The 17,303-nt window shown below is 48.9% G+C and overlaps 1 protein-coding gene across 1 annotated transcript; it reads left to right on the top strand.

Moving 5' to 3' along the window:
* Positions 1 to 9,545: 9,545 nt before the first annotated feature.
* Positions 9,546 to 13,664, top strand: npas4a (neuronal PAS domain protein 4a). Its single transcript, XM_068740584.1, has 8 exons — positions 9,546 to 9,720; positions 10,472 to 10,635; positions 10,725 to 10,827; positions 10,923 to 11,220; positions 11,307 to 11,416; positions 11,547 to 11,682; positions 11,813 to 13,545; positions 13,636 to 13,664. The coding sequence occupies exons 1-8, from the start codon at positions 9,546 to 9,548 to the stop codon at positions 13,662 to 13,664; spliced, it is 2,748 nt and encodes a 915-aa protein (XP_068596685.1).
* The last annotated feature ends 3,639 nt before the right edge of the window (positions 13,665 to 17,303 follow it).

Here is a 17,303-nt window from a genome sequence, read left to right as displayed (position 1 = left end):
AATACTTCTCAGGCTCTAAAATACTGTTACAGACTTTTATAACTTGTCAACTAGCAGTGATGGAGAACGAGTATGACAGAGCCTGGTGATGTGTGTGTGTGTGTGTGTGTGTGTGTGTGTGTGTGTGTGTGTGTGGACTGTACCCATTGGCCGTCACACAGAGGATAAACAAGAAGAAACATTCACGAGTGAATTATTGAATGAGCCCACGCTATAAAACACAAACTAACCATGGAGAGATATAACATAACTTAAAAAAGAACACCAGCAAATTAACCAAAATGAGAAAAAATAAAAATAAAGGTGTAAAATAAGAACCGAGAAGTCCAAGGATCACAAAGAGATGCAATAACGCTGCAAGGATTCACAGAAAGACCAGGAGGAGGCTGAAAATGTTGGTGGTGAGGTTGTGTGTGTTTCGATCAGAACGTCTCCGTGCTATGTGGGAGGGGCTGGGACTTCAGCGTCTCGGCGCCCAGGTGCACGGCCGCCGGATCAGCACAGTGGGCAGGGTGTGGGTGTGTGCTTTGGAGAGCATGTGTTTGAGAGAAGATATAAATTGGCATCTTTCCTCAAAATGATCTCACTCTTGGACAAGTTGTGCCCCGTTGGACAGAGTGGAGGATGGTGTGGGACCAAGTGGGAAAATGACGGACCGTGTGGGGTACCGTTCTAGTACAACGGAACAAACACGAGAGGTACCGCAGCACATTACACAATACTTTTCTTTTATTATTATTAAACTTCTGGTTTCTGCACAGGTTTTAATTAAATCTATGGAAAATAAACAACAAAAAACCCTTGTTTGCAGAAGTTAAAACAGGAGGCACCGACTTTCACATCTTTCCCTAAAGTTGAAGCTGGGCAACATGGAAACTGCCCTCCTGTAATACAACAGGAGTTATTTCTTGTGAGCACTGGAATGAATTAGTTTATCAGTCTGGTCCAATTACAGGTTCTATTGCCAGCCGTGCTCATTACCTCAGGTCAGGGTAATCTCCCTCCAGCCCCCGGGGATTCATAGCGCAGGGTATCGCAGGGAGCAGGCTATCGGGTCACGGCAGTGATTTAAAAAGAGCGTAATTAAAAATATGCCCGAGTCGATGTCTGCACATTTAGTCTCAGGTGCAACCTTGTTATCCGTCTTTGTCATTCACAGAAACCAAACTGGATTACATGAGAGGCTTGGGTGGTTTTACAGAAGGCTCAACGGCAGACATTATCCTCTACCTTCGGCTCCTTGACTCGTTGCACAAACGCGGTTACCAAGAAACGACAATGCGTTGCTATGGGTGTGTGGGCGTGCAGCGGCGAAAGGGACGCCGATGCTGAAAACGCATTTAGTCTAGAGAAGAATAGGAGCGGAAAAAGGTACAGGTATGCGAGCGGCGGAGAGCAGAAGAACCCGGAGGGGGAGGTTTGGATGCTTGGCTGCTCAGACTGTTGTCGTTGTTCTGCAGAGCAACTTGCTCCCGGTGGAAATGAGAGTCGTAGAAAAACTCTTCTACAGTGAGAGGATCAGTGCTTCGATTTCCAGTCGACCCCGAGGCCATTTTCTAACGTCGCGAAATAAACTTTGCGTTATTTCGTCGGCACGCTTCCGCTTCTCCTAATCACATGATAACGTGCTCATTTTAGTAACTTTAAACTGTTTTCTAACAATAATTACAGGGATTATAAAGACCTGACCTGTCCTTAGATGCCTCTATCGGTTTTATTGATCGTTTGTATTCCTGCCGAGTTTAGTCAGCCTTCTCGCTGAGATGCAAATGCATCCAAAGAAAAGACGAATGCACCCGTTTGTCTTTTCTTTGTCTTGTTTGGCCTTTTGTATGAAAAACTAGGTGAGAGTTAAACGAGGGGAGCGAGGGAGAAACGGAGAAAGAGACGGTGGAGAGGGAGTCTCAATGAGAGATTTGCTGCCTGGAGGTCTCTTGTGATGTAACGCATCTACATCATGTCGCCATGGCAACGCAGCATCAGCACCAACTTAGTGTGGGAAGAAAGAGTCACCATCTGTGCTGGTATGTCACCATACAATAAATACCCTCGGCAAAAAGTGGTCTGCATGGGTCGACAACATAATAAACAACACAAATAAAGAGATACTTATTTTCATATGTAAATACAAGATTACCCCGTAACGCGCTGGCGACGCGTCCGAGGTGTACCCTGCCTCCCATCCATATAGCAAGCTGGGATAGGCTCCAGCAACTTCCGTGATCCACAAAGTGGAAAAGCGGCAAGAAAGTGGATGAATGGATATAAGATTACATTTTTAAAATGTCAAATGACAACATTCAAAAATCCATCCACGGTCTTCTCTTGCTTTTCTGGTGTGCAGGTCATGAGCAAACGTCTCAGTGAAGCTGCTGTAGTCTTTTGAATCTCAGTACCACTGAGGAACCTCAGCGACCTCTGGCAGGGATTTGGTCGAGTCTTCCATCGGGTCTTTAATCTCCTCTATTCTTATTTAGCAGCTCTCCTTGGCTTCGCCATGCGTTACCTGAAAAGTTGATTAAATAGACGCTCTATCCTTGTACACGAACAATAAGACACAGAATAAAAGTCATGACGTCATCCTCAATGCAAATATAGACAGTTATTGTTCTCCCAGAGTATAAATCCAATCCGGGGACCTTGGGAAGACAGAGAACTCAAACTAAAGAGCTCTTGACAAAGACTTCTGCTCTGCTCTGAGGCCTGGCAGCTAAAAATAAGATGGATATTGAAAGTGAAGAGAAAAGGTACAAGGCTACTGGCTCACAAAGACACACCAAGAGGGGGCGGGGCTGAAGGAGGAGGACGAGGAGCAGGTGGGTGGAGACGTGTGTGGGCCATTGAATGGTTTGTATTCACAAGTTTGCATCTGTCTGTCAATCTGTCCGAAAGAAGTTAGACGTGAACCGAATACTGGAGAACACGGGTCCAAATATTGCCGGGATCATTTTCAGGCTCTGCTTTTTTTTTTTATTTTAATAGTTGCTGCAATAACATTATTTTCTGAGCCATAATTCCCCCCCCCCCAACTTAATGAATCTTGTTTCCATGACATTTATCCTGGTCCTGAATCAACCATCCAGGCATCCAATCAGTGAAAGGTAGACTTCACCCGGTGCTACATGATCTGTACGCCGATTTAATGTTTTGCGGAATGCTTTCGGACATTTGGACACATCTGCAAAAGTCAGAGAGATAGTTCTGAGGTTTGCTTTCACGCTCAGATCCACATTACGAGGGACAAACTACGACTACAACGGTGACTACTACACTCGTCACCGTTTTCTAGGTATCATGTTTTTAGGCATTGATATTTTTATCCAGCAGTGTCGTCTGTGCTCTTCACAGATGAGTCCAAGTTTGCGTGATGAGTCAGTGGTCTTCTGAATGTTTCTGGGTTGTGTCTGTGATTTGATCCGCATGCATGTGTGTGTGATAAGCAACGGGTCTCTGATTATTCAGCTTTTGCTCCCCAACATCCTCCCCGGTCACCCCGCTCTACTTCTGTGTGTCCCTAATTTCTTTTTTCCTCAACTCTCCTCTTTACTCCTCGTCCTCCCTCTCACTCCGTTTCGATGCAAGAGTGGGAGGTGTTGCTAGGCAACAGATTAGCTCCTTCCTTTCAAGAAGCCGAGCAGAGAACTCGACTCTCCTGGTATAAAAATAAAATGATTTAGAAAAAAAAATAGGAGGGGTAAAGGACAATTCGCGTTCACCTGTGGCACCAGAACCACACCGCCACCCTAAAATCACTCATCCCCGCCCACTTTTGCCTCCTCCTTTGCCCAAAGTGGTCCAGAAATAAGTGACTTATTTATAGATCCCATTTACATTTGAGATGAACACAATCCATTTCTCATCATCAGTACAAGTGTTGACATTTTACGTGTGATGAACCTCCTTCATCCTGCGATGGAGTCCTTTCACGGCCCGATGATCCATCCTCTTCCCTCCCTGTGTAATGTGATGACTGGGGCTGTGAAGGAACACGCTGCTCATCCCTCATCCACAGTTTCAGTCTGTTCGCGGCTGAAGCCGTGAAAGTCACACCCGCCGGTCGCTGCTACTGAGAAGAAGTGCGCGGACAGAAAGATCCCGAGTACTAATGTCCTTTGCGCATCTGCTTGGCGAGCGTTGGTGAATGACTGTGTAACCGGGTGGAAAACTGGATTTCAGGAGGTTAAGTACGGCCGTGTGTGAGGCAACGAATGAGAAGGGAATGAATGGATAAATAAGAGTGGCTGGAAGCAGGAGACAAAGTGAATGCGTCTCTTGGACTGAAATAGCCTGATCAATTGTGTTAATAAGTTGGGAGTGTGTGAATGAATTAGTGAAAAAGTGAATGCATATAGACGAGAGAAAGATTGTTAATGAGTGGGTGAAAGGATAAAAGAGAGGAAACTTGCACCTCATCAAATTAATAGATTTTGTAAATATATGCTTATTCTGAATTTTATTCCTGCAACACATCTAAAGCAAAAAAAAAAAAAAAACGTCCTGAAGGAGGCAATTAAAAGAAAAGAGAAACAGAATATTTTTTATGCCCTGCAAAAATGTGACATGATTCCACTTTGGAAAACGGCGGTCAGTAAACTCCGTTCATCGCTGCAAACACGAGTTATGACTTTATGAGACACACGCCGTACATCAAGAACATCCAGAAACACTGCCGTCTCGTCTGAGCCCGAACTCATCGGAGACGGACGGAGTGTCCTCTGGTCTGGAAAGTCCACTTTCAAATACTTTTGAGGACACTGTGAACTTAGGACTGGCTCAAAGTTCTAAAATAATAATCCGGTTTGTTACGTGGCCGCACATCTGTGAAGGTAAAGTTAGGGTGACCCCCGTTTATTCCGTCAAGACAAATGGAGCCACTTTCTTTGCTTTACAACGCTGTGGTTTCAGAGTGAAAGCGTGTTAAACTACCCGGCCTGCCTGCAGTTTAGATCTGACCCCGTGGAAATGTGTGTCGAGCTGCAGAGGTTGGAGATCAAGCTAAATTCCACGTTTAAAACTAAAAGGGAGAGACAGTCCCGTCGGCGCCAGGTTGAAATGTCAGCATGCTGCATGTTTAAATAGCTAATGCTAAACTGAGCATCGGGCTAACAAGAACACAAATAAAAAAAACTCAACAACCAAACCACACATGTGAAGAAATGAATGACAAAATGAGGGAATAAATGAGTGAGAACGAGTCGGGATGAGTGAAGCGTAAGGAGGTTTACGAGCTCTGCATAAAGATTTGTGCCATTTTGTGCTCGTTTTTTTCGTTGTGTTTTTTTTTTAAGGCAAGCTCTGAAAACATTGTGAAGAAAGCCGAGTCACAAATCCCGAGAAAATGAGATTCACAAGTGGGGCAACAAAATTGCTGCGTTTTGTTTAGGCAGTAGGGAATCAGGTACTCCGAACTGTGGAAGTATGCGGTATATATATACTGTACACACTTCTATTTATGTTTCTCTAACAGATGAAAGCTCACTGAAGTTTCACAAACTTGACATTCCGCACTAATTTATTGAGTCCTTGAGTTATTCAGTCCGGGCCACGGCGTGTCATCGGCAGACCCGTGTTGATGTCACCGGAGCAAACACCGTTAGCGTGGCTAAAAATATCACCAATTTACGCCCAACAGCTCGAACAAATCATCCATCAGCTCAGCTGATCTCATCTTGAATAAGCCACTTCTTGAGCCAAGGAGCTTCAACACGTCCATAATTAGTTCACACTGCGCTGAAAGATTACTAACAGAGACTCCACACCATTCTAAATGTCATCTGAAAGCCTGTTTGTGGTGGAAAACTACTGATATCTCCACCACAACCTGAACAGAGCATGCAGACACAAGAAATACTTTTTCATGTTTCCTCCCAGGAACACATTCATTACTTTGAGGTGTTCATTTTTGGGGGCTTTGTTAATTATATGCAGAGGCGTCCAAAATATAAACTGGAGAAATGTCAACATTAGGAAAATACCTCTTCACCGATATCATAATGTAAAAGTAGAGGAACGCAGAAGGAGCCGAAGTGCAGCAGCAGCCATTAAATACACTTTATGAATAAAAAACAATATGCGGTCAGGAGATTGAAACAAAAGACACACAAACGTGAGATGCAACATGAGACAAAACCACAGGCTGGTTAATGAGCCATCGGACTTAAATGTGTCCATTCTATCATTAATTTAATGGTTTTTAAGAGATTAAATACAGCACTGAAGTAGTTTTGTTGAAGAATCTGGATATTTCTTTTTTTTTTTGTTGTTACAAATGCATTACTTCTTCAGACAACACGCAGTTTGCGTCAAATAAAAGTTGAAATTAGATCGGATAAATGCAAACTGTGACAAAGCAGCATCGCAAGTGGTCATATTGTCTAAAGCTGGAAGAGAAATAGCAGCGAGGAAAGAATTTAAAAATGAAAGAGACCTGAAAAATGACCGAAAGGCAATCAGAAACGGACTGAAAGCAATAAATCATGAAAAGGAAACAGCGCGAGGCAGAAATGGATCCATTAACATGACTTTCATGGTCATTACGAGGTCAAACGTTCATGGATCTGTGGCTTTTAGATGCAATGACTTCCTGGGGAAGCTGGAGATTTCAGTCTGAATTCAAGAGAGACTTCAATCCTTAAACTTGTCCTGAGGGCAAAATGGAGGCGCGCGAGTCCGAACTCTTGACAGCTCACCATTCTATTCTCCTTTTAGTCTTCTTCACCTTAGGGCCCTCGCCCGTGGAGCCTCAGTACCATACTTCAAATTAAATCCATCGTGCCCAGAATGACAAAATAACATATGGACGACATCAAACTCCTCCAACAGCGCCAAAATAAGTTTGCACGCACCTGAAACTAAAATATTGAATCCCTTCTCTTTGCACAATTTCATTACAGCCCCCCCGAGTGAACTTCACTATTAAAAGGATTGTGATGCTGCATTCAGAACAGCCAAAGCAAACCGGATGTCGCCGCTGCTCCGTTACGGTTCCGTCTCTGTGACGTGCAGAGAGGGATGACAAAATTCAGATGTGTTCAATTCAACAGCTTAAAAATAAACTTAATCAAACAACGCAAGAGAAAAGTTCTGCTCGTCTGTGTACACGCAAATCCATCACTCTCCTCCAGTCATCTGGCAATCTGGTCGGCCTGAGTCACTGGAACCAGTGGTGAAGATACAGATTTAGAGCTCCAGTAATAATACGAGGCAGAGCGGAGCCAGAAGACCTTTAGCAAGAACAGCGTGAATCGAGTGGAGGTCCAACCAGCCGCAGGAAGAGTCATTAGAGAAGGTCGTTTTACCAGTCAGTGTCGCAGCTTGAGGCTTCTCCTGTCTTCCAGATCCTCCTCACCTGGTACACCTGTGCTCCGACGCTCACCTGCAGCCAATCCGTAATCAGCCCGGACACATACTCAGCTCAGACAACACACCCCTCGCACGATTGTTGTGACTCACGCTGTTATTTCCAGCACTGTATCCTGTGATCCTGATCCTGATCCTGATCCAGACTCCTGATCCTGGTCCTGATCCTGACTCCTTCGTACCTGCCCTGCCTGTTTTTGACGTCGCCTGCTTGCCTGTCCGTCTTGGTTACCCGGTTTTTGACCCTTTGCCTGATTTCTGGAACTCACCCTTTGCCTCCCGCTCCTCTGATTCGCCTGCCGGTTTTGGACTGACGACCCGGTTTTTGACAATAAAGCTCAGTTTCTGGATTTTCCCTCTCCTGTGGTGCGTTTGGGTTCTCACCTGACAGTCAGCCTTTAAAGCACGATTTGAAACGTTGCCTCCAGAACCAGAAGGTGACGTCACAAATCACTGCAGCAGCACAGCGATCAATAAAACTGATGCATGATATTATTTTTTTTCTGTCACATTAATCACATGAGATTTTTCGGTGCCTTTTATGAGAACAAATGCATGAAAAGGTTCAACATTCAGGACGCAGAAGGGAATTATTATTGGTTATTAACCGAATGACGTGAAGCACACACTACAGATCTATTTTTGGGGGGGCTTCAAATGAACCCCCCCCTCCATAAATTGGCCGATCGGAGCAGGATGCGGGAGCGAGCCTCGCCATCCTTGTGGAGGTCACTTGTGAGATGAGTCTATTTTTAGAATCACCGCTTACCTCACGTGAGACTGAAGACAGGTTTGCTGTTTGCGCAATAAAGCGACTGGTGCGCGCGCGTCAATGTATTAATACATACATTAATTATTAATACGCACAAACACATGCCATTAAATTATGAGAGAATAATTCTGAGGAGTGTAATTTGATATTTGCTGGTATTTGTTGGTCTCAGTTGTCCATTAGTAGTCAAATTGTTTTACTGCTCAGACTCATAAGTAACATACACGTTCGTGTATTTTATTTTATTTTCCTCGCATGCTTTTATTCTACGGTGACACCGTTTATATTCTCTCCCTATGCTGACTGAGAAAACATTTATCCTTCATACAAGGGAATTAAATGTATATGAGTGGGGAAGAACCTACCGTGGGTATCGGGAAAGGTGCCCACGTCACGCCAAAGACAATAAGAAAATGTGAAACGACGGCGCGGAACATGCGCAGAATCTAAAGGATGAATATTTTGTGAATTCGTTGTGGATGCATGAACGCGCGGCTGCTTTCCGCGGGATGTCCATTCACAAAAGGCGACGGAGAGACGGAGCGATCCGGATCCACGACCTCCTCCTCCGGTTAACGCGGCTGCTCGGTGCGCTCATCTCTGCGGGAGCAGAAAAAGCGTCATCAGTCTCACGTTGGGCAAAATGTGCTTTATACCTCACAAGAACCTGCCCTGCCCTCTGACAGGTCCGGGGTAAACAGGCAACCACGGATACCCCGCGCGTTCCACACATATAAACACAGAGACCTGTTTCCTATGCAAACCCTGCGCTCGCATCTCCTCCCCCCCCCCCCCCCCAATACACCAGAGTCCGGTGACTCCGTTTGCGTTTTACGGTTGCTCCGCCCCTTACTCGGTTTTGTCCAAATCGGGCTTTTCGCGTCGCCGGAGCTCCCGGTGTCAGCCCGACGTCATCGCCGAGGAGAGGGAAGCGCTGACGTCGAGGAGGAGTCACCGAAGGGAGGGGGCATGGGAGAGGGGGGGGGGGGGGTGTTCGCTATGTCTTACACTGATACGAGACAAGTCCATCCCCCTTCATCTCCACCCCGCCTCCCTCCGGTTTACGTCGGGAGCCCCCCCCCCCCCCCTCTCCGGTGGAGTCCCGGGCTATATAAGTGACCTGCGAGCAGAGTCCCTCAACCAGATTTACGGGTTCCGGACTTCTGTTCGAGACACGGCGAGGACAGCCGCCGGGGGGACAGACAGACAGACAGACAGCCGAGCTGGACGAGTGGCGCAGCTGAACCGGGCGGAGGTTGTGGAACCTTTCTCTGGATGAAAAGCAAACCGACACGCAGCTGATATGAAAGTCCAATAACGCAGCCCGGAGATCTTTCTGCGCTTTTCAAACTGTCTCTCAACACACCTGAGACTAAGACCCAAGACAGTCCGCGGACCCGCAGCTCTCACCGCGATGTACCGCTCCACCAAGGGCGCGTCCAAGGCGCGGCGGGACCAGATCAACGCCGAGATCCGGAGCCTGAAGGACCTGTTGCCCATCTCCGACGCGGACAAAGCGCGGCTCTCCTACCTGCACATCATGTCGCTCGCCTGCATGTCCACCAGGAAGTCCGTCTTCTTCACCCAAGGTGAGACCAGAGAGCGACCTGTTGGTGGATCCACGTCACGGCGGCGGAATCAACACGTGCGTGGAGGCGCTGCGTGTTTTTATCACGACGTGGCGTGAATGTTGTTGTTATCGATTCATTTTGAGCTTCTGCTCATTAGTGGATCTTCGCGATATTGTGTATGAAACCCATTGATGAGCTGTCCGCGGTGCTGAAACGCTTCATCCTTCTACCGGCGACCACGTCGCTGTCCGCGGTGCTGAAACGCTTCATCCTTCTACCGGCGACCACGTCGCTGTCCGCGGTGCTGAAGCGCTTCATCCTTCTACCGGCGACCACGTCGCTGTCCGCGGTGCTGAAGCGCTTCATCCTTCTACCGGCGACCACGTCGCTGTCCGCGGTGCTGAAGCGCTTCATCCTTCTACCGGCGACCACGTCGCTGTCCGCGGTGCTGAAGCGCTTCATCCTTCTACCGGCGACCACGTCGCTGTCCGCGGTGCTGAAGCGCTTCATCCTTCTACCGGCGTCCACGTCGCTGTCCGCGGTGCTGAAACGCTTCATCCTTCTACCGGCGTCCACGTCGCTGTCCGCGGTGCTGAAGCGCTTCATCCTTCTACCGGCGACCACGTCGCTGTCCGCGGTGCTGAAACGCTTCATCCTTCTACCGGCGACCACGTCGCTGTCCGCGGTGCTGAAGCGCGCGCGCGAGAGAGAGACCCGTGAATCCGCGTTATATCAACGCGTCTTTTCTCTCTTCGCGTTTCCCCTCTAGGAGCGGAAGCTGCCGCCAGCCTGGAGGAGAGCGCGGCATTTCTGTCTTTCCACGAACTGTCGGAGCTGATGCAGGCGCTGCCCGGGTTCCTGATGCTGCTGACCGGGGACGGGAAGCTGCTCTATCTGTCCGACGGCGTCTCCGAACACCTCGGCCACTCCATGGTGAGAAAACGCACCGAGAGGCAAGGAGGAACATTCCAGATCTACTTTTGGGTTTCATGCATGATGTTCTCTTTGCGACCCCCCCCCAGGTGGACCTCGTGGCGCAGGGGGACAGCGTGTATGACATCATCGACGCGTCGGACCACCTGGTCATGAAGACCAACCTGTCAGCCTCTACTCCACTTGAGACCGGTGAGAAGAATATCAAATCAATTGTGTTACCCCCCCCCCCCCCCTCCCCCCCTAGTCACCAGACTAAACACGGTTTTCATTGGTTCTCCCTCCAGACCGTCTGTTCCGCTGCCGTTTCAACACATCCAAGTCGGTGCGGAGGCAGAGCGCCGGGAACAAGCTGGTTCTGATCCGAGCTCGCTGCCTGCCCCCCCCTGCAACCGGCTCCTACTGGACCTCCAACCCCGTGTGGGTGTGTTTCTGCTCCCCTCTGGAGCCCCACCCGACACCCACCGGCCCCGGGGCAGAGGGGGAGTCCACCTCGGCCCCTCCCTTGGACGACACCACCTTGTTTGTGGCTTGCTTCCACTCACGGCACGACCGGGACATGAGGCTGCAGAGTGCCCAGGACAGGTGAGCTCAGAGCCGACACCGTCAGCCGCACCTGCTGCGTCACTATTACATCCTCCTAACCCACCTCCCCCCCCCCCCCCCTGCAGTGTGACCGCCTATCTGGGCTTTGCTGTGACAGATTTACGCTCCCGCTCCTGGTACAGCCTCCTCCACCCACAGGATCTGTCACACGCCTCCTCTCAGCACCGGAGTCTGCGTAAGTAAGCTCCGCCTCCCATCTACAGCCGGGCCGTCACGATTATTACACACACAAAAAACAACAACGCTGCGATGACTAACAGGATGACAAACTGATAGCCGTTTGCTCTGTGACTGTTGCTCCTCAGTGAGAGAAGGAGGCGAGGGCAGAGCTGAGATGGTGGTCCGGGTGCAGGCCCAGGATCAGTCGTGGGTTTGGATCTACATGGTGCTCCAGCTGCAGCCTGGAGAGACCCCCATCGTCAGCAACAACTACATCATCAGGTATTTGTTGTCTTTAACATTTTTTGGGGGGTGAAAGATTTATTCATACAAGCAGAGAATAAAAAATAAATAAAAGCCTAACTCCCTGCGCCTCCTCTCTCCTCGCCTCCTCTCTTCTCCTCCTCCTCAGTGAGTCTGAGGCCTGGGCAGTCCGGCAGCAGCTCAGCTCAGAGCAGACCCAGCTCTCCTTGGTTCTGGGTGCTGGTCCCGCTCAGCAGGAGGGCCCGAGCCTCCAGTCTCCCGAGACCCTGTCCAGCCCGGACCAGGTCTTCACCCCGGGCAGCAGCGGCCTGTCCGGCCAGTCCTTCGACTTCAGCACGGCCGGCTGCAGCGTCGGCTCCTCCGATGAGCGGGGGAGTTCTGCCGCAGAGGCCATGCAGCTGGAGGGAGACCCCCGCTCCAGCATCTCCTCTCTGGAGGAGGACAGCTTCTTTCAGCAGCGCCGCGCTGAGAGCCCCCCCGGCGCCGCCGCCGCCGCCGCCTCCCCGACTCCAGTCACCGTTGAGACGGTAGCAGACTTGGACTTTCTAACCCAGAACATCCTCCTGCCGCCGTCCTTCCAGCTCGACCCTCCGCTGCCGCCTCTCCCCCCTGTTCCGACCTCGCAAGAGTTTGTGTGCACCCCCCCCTACACCCCCCAGATCGGTGGGCCTGGCTTTCCGTTCGGCGAGCCCCTCTTCAGCTTCGACCCCTCTGGCACTGCCACCCCCCCGCCCCCTGCTCCGACGGCCACGGCCTCCACCTCGCTGGCCCCCGCGGCTTCCTCCTCAACCCCGCCGACCACCACCTCCAGCCCCGCCCCCGCCACCAGCCTGTCCACCAAGCCCCCCCTCTCACTCCCCACTCTACCCACTGACTTCCTCTTCTCCGTCGACCCCTGCTGCGGCTCCCTGTATGGGAAGCTGCCCCCCACGCCCGACAGCCCCGGAGACGGCGACTGCACAGTGATGACCCTGCCTGAGGTTCGGGGTCCTCTGTATGTAGATGTGCCACTGGGGCCCTTCCAGTGCCCCCCCGAGGGCCTCCTCACCCCCGAGGCCTCGCCCGGGAAACAGCCCTGCCTTTCCTTCTTCTCCCAGGAGAGGGAGAGGGAGAAGGAGAGGGCAGAGATCTCCCTCTTAGCTCAGCACATCAGCTCGCTGGCGGAGGGATTCTACCTGGATCCGCTCATGTCCAAGCTCTCACCCTCATCTGCCCCCCCCTCGCCTTTCCTGTCTCCCACCGCAGAGCCTGCTGATGTTGATTCAGTGCACATGGTTAGGGAGTTTTATCCCATAAAAGCATGGAGAGGTCTGGACGTTCCCGTCTTCCTCAACGACGATGATTCTCTGTTTGAAGAGAGCATCTTAGAGACCCTCTTCCAAGACAACCTCGCTCCTCCTCAATCCACTCCGGCCTCCCCCGTGGCTACCCCCGCCAGCCCAACCTCTCCTCAAACCCCAGTGTGCTGGTGCCAGCCCTCCCAGTTTGAGGGACTGGGCCACTTCTGTAGCGTCCAATCGGCGCGTTGTAACTCCATGGCTGGGTGCAGGGTGACGGTGGCTGCTGAGGCCGGGGCGAAGGCGGAAGGGGAGGGGCTAGCGGAGGAAGCGATGGAGATCGAGGTGGCGTCATCTCCTGTGTCCTCCTGCTCCTCCATCCCGGCTTCCCCTCCCCTCGTCCTCACCGCCTCCCCCGGCCCCACCACCTCCACACCAATGGACTTGCCCATGCCCGCTGTGTCTTGCACTCAGTCCCTCCTGGAGGAACTGGCCGTCCTGGAACCCATGTTTGGGGCAGGTGCCTCGATCACCCCTGGCTTAGGGCAACAACCTGAGTTGTATCAACTCCAATGTCATCCGTCTCCACAGTGCTTCCACAAAGGTGAGAATCTGCTTTTTTTTCTAATTTAATCTGATTTAAAAAAACAAAATGCACCTCTAACTTCCGTGTTTCTGTTTTTCTGTCTTCCAGATGGGAGCGGAAGTGTTCCTCCGTTCTAAAATAAGTCTGTGACTTACTTCATTAAGTATGGCATATTGTCATATTTTGTGGAGCTCCTTTTACTGAAAAGTAAAAAATGATTAAATGTATAAATATACATAATGTATATACAGTTTAAGGACTTTAACTCCTACATGTCTCATATACGAACAAAGATCGGCTTGATACTTTTTTTGGCGCAGCATTCATCGCGTTGGCGCGACTGCATGGACCCATAACTGACTGGGTTTTGGGTCCATGTGGGGGTTTTCAGCTTCTCTGTAACCCGAGCTTCAGACATGATCGGCTGGAGAAACCTCTCTGGACTCGCAAGCGCTGTTTAACTTTCAGACGCGCGTTTGTATTCACTCGTAGTGAAAGGAACTGTCGTGAACCATCCCTCGCTCGTACAATAGGGAGATGAATTGCAGCACGATACGCAGCGACGCAAACGCAAACTTCAGATGTATTGGGAAATCCGTTGTTTACATTTATCCATTGACCGCGATCCAATGCATCAAATTAGGAAATAAGGACTCTTATATCTCTTCTTCAGAAACATTAGAGCTCTGATTTGTTTAACATTCTTTCTCACAGCTCTAAAGGAAAGGTAAAAAAAAAAAAAAAAAAAAACTCCAAACCTGAGATACTTTGAACTTTGAGTTTGCAGCTTCGGAACCTTTAACGTTTCATATCTATATCTCCATCTCAATGTGATGTGCAAAAAAAAAAAAAAAAGGAAAGAAATCTGGAGATCCTGGCATGTGACAATCTGAAGAATGTTGTTTTTTACGAGACGAAAAACACCAAACACGAAATTGTCTGGAGGTCTGATCACGCTACCGGCTCCGCCGCGCCGCCGTACTGTACACTAGACTCTGAATGTGGGCTCTTCAGGGCCGTCCTGGCCCGGCAGCGGTCGGCTGGATATCGTTGCAGCATCAATATTTGAAATGCTGGCAGCTTTGCCTGAAACTTCCCTGAACTCTCGATCGTGTCCGTTCAACGACGGACGTTTACACGGATGCTCCGCTGGAGTGCGGTGCAGCGAGGCACAACTGACAATGTGAATGAGCAATTCTTCTTTTTTGAGAGGGGTTAGAATACAAAAGTTTTGTTTTTAAAAAATGAAAACAGGGATGGGATGCTATTTCTATTCAGTTGCCAAGCGACACGGGTTGAGGATGTTACTATTCCCATGGTGTCGACGTGCTCACGTAGAGTTGTCTACGGTCAAGTAAAGGATTGATTCCTACGTTCTAGCTATTAAAGGCTAAGTTATTATACATGTGTAAAAAAAAAAAAAAATGTCTATATTATATGTGTTATATTTGAAAGAGATGTTAATGCATTACGCATTATGTCTGTGGATATATAGGCATAGAGTCGGTGCTTTTCAGAAAGGTTTGTACATTTGTATGAAACTGTTCCTGGTCTGTATATAAGAAAGAGATTTTTACTGTATCAGATGGAACATATTCTAAGCAGCTTCCTGCCGAGCGGACATTGTGGACCAGCGTTCTATTGTGTTGCTTATGAGTGTATTTTGATTGTCATACAAATGCATTTATATTAAAGTGCACTTAATGCTGCTGATGCGCTCGTGTCGTCATAGAGAAGCCCCTTTGTTCCTCCCTCATCATCATCATCATCATCATCATCCCACCATCCCTGCCTCTCCTCTGTTTCTTCCCCCGGAGCGAGTTTCGCTCAGCAACAGCGCTGACGCACACGCATGACGAGACACTATCTGAGTCAGACTGACGCACGCTCTTGGCATCAAGGTTTGCTGCGTGCGCATGCGCGCACAGGCGGACGCGGTTGGCCTCCCACTGATGACGATGCACGCACGCATAATAGTAGGAATATAGCCCCCACCACTACCTTACAAATCACACCAACCCACGTTCACTCTGTGTACCTGCGACTCCACTCCATATATAGGCAGCGCTACTCAAACGGCGTGGGGGGGGGGGGGGGGGTCTAAAATTAGAGCTGCAGTAAAGAGGGATGTGGGGCAAACCGGATCTCCGTCACCAGAGGACGGAAAGGTGAACATGAGGGAGGAAAACACAACAGATGATCACATCTTATCTGAATGATGATTATAATGGGCAAAAGATGGATTTTATGGTTTTTATTTTTTACATTTTATTTTTTTTAAACCAGATCTCATCACAGGTCACGCATAATAGAGTTAGTAAAAATACAACCTTGTTAAAGAACATGCAAGAGGCCAGAAACGTCGGGCTGGGCTTTCTGCAGACATCTTGTTCCATCTCTGGCTGCCAGTAGACATAGGGCTGCACAGCTGACTGCTGCCATCTTCTGGAAAAGAGCAGAACTGCATCCGCGAGGAGCAAGGCTGTGTGAGGCCATGTTCGGTAAAGGTTGGGAGGATGTAGGTGTAGATTTTATACCTGCTGGAATATATAGTGAATGTAAAAATCATTTGTTGGTCAGAATATTGATCGCGTCCAAAGTTAATCTGAAGAAATTCCTCTTATCTAAGCAGAGATGGATGGAGTACCAAAGCAAAGCCTGGTTAGACAGCAGCTGCCATGACAACAGGACAGGAAGCAAGTTAGTGATGAACGGACACCTCTTCCTCCTCCTCCTCTTCCTCCACCTGCGGAGTCACAGCTGGCACAGATCCATCGGCTTCGCTCCGCCTTCAGTGTCGGGCTGCAAGCAGGAGCGATGGCAGCGTCACACCTGAAGGGGGCGCTCAGCTCTCATGTAGTCCACTTCGTCAACAGTTATTCTTGCTCTCTTTCCTTCCATCCTATCCATGTCCCTCTTTGTCCTGACCGTCACAAATATATTTTATGCAGCCATAAAATGACATAATCTGATTATAAAAGTCATTTATGAGGGTGATAAACAAGAGGATGCTGGAAAGGATGCACATTTAATTCTCTCATCCTCTCCATACCGACAGCCAAAAGGCAAACGTGCATTTCTTCAGACTTATAGTTACAAAGAATATTTGTCATCCAGTAAAACAATTCTTGTTTGATGCAAACTTAAAAGCAACATTTTAAAATAATTACAATGCTTCAAATTCCCAAAAATATCAAAAAAGGCACCTCCTCCAGATGTGACAAACTGAGATAATTCCCTCCTAATAGAATTACACTAAATTCTAACAGTAACCATGGAAACAAATGACGACACTTTTGGAACAGCAAAAATAGGAAAGAAAAAAAGGCGCAAACCGTCATGTTCTGATAAACGCATGAAAGTTTGGAATGAAATGAAACAAAAGATGGATGAAGCCATTCCTTCCTTGCCACTTTGTTCACGCTGGGGGGGGGGGGGCTAATCACGTTTAGCCCCCCCCAGTTTGAGAGATCTCTCAAACTTGGAGATAAGTGTGTCAAGTGAGCGAGAAACCTTCTTGCACAACAAGACACAAAGCTAAAAGGCTTGCAGAACTTTTAACAATGGATGATAACATCAAAGGGACTGCATGTACCGGGCAAATCAAAGCCCGAGCTGTTAGCTTCGTTAGCTCGGCTCAGACTAAAGCGTCGTATATAATTCTCGATGAATGGAGGGTTTTGTTGCCAAAATAGTAACAATCTTTTACTGCTCTCTAAAATATTCAAGAACACTTTGCCGTCTTTAAATCCACCGTGAATGAAGACGCACAGAAG

The sequence above is a fragment of the Brachionichthys hirsutus genome, chromosome 6, assembly GCF_040956055.1.
Source record: "Brachionichthys hirsutus isolate HB-005 chromosome 6, CSIRO-AGI_Bhir_v1, whole genome shotgun sequence".
Classification (NCBI taxonomy): domain Eukaryota; kingdom Metazoa; phylum Chordata; class Actinopteri; order Lophiiformes; family Brachionichthyidae; genus Brachionichthys; species Brachionichthys hirsutus.
This window is presented reverse-complemented; position numbering and strand designations above follow the sequence as displayed.

Bases quoted from the DNA above. Each gene is read 5' to 3' on its own strand.
- npas4a (XM_068740584.1), top strand. From the start codon at position 9,546: ATGTACCGCTCCACCAAGGGCGCGTCCAAGGCGCGGCGGGACCAGATC. The intron at 10,636-10,724 runs GTGAGAAAACGC...ACCCCCCCCCAG, and splicing joins AACACCTCGGCCACTCCATG to GTGGACCTCGTGGCGCAGGG. The intron at 13,546-13,635 runs GTGAGAATCTGC...TCTGTCTTCCAG, and splicing joins TCCACAGTGCTTCCACAAAG to ATGGGAGCGGAAGTGTTCCT.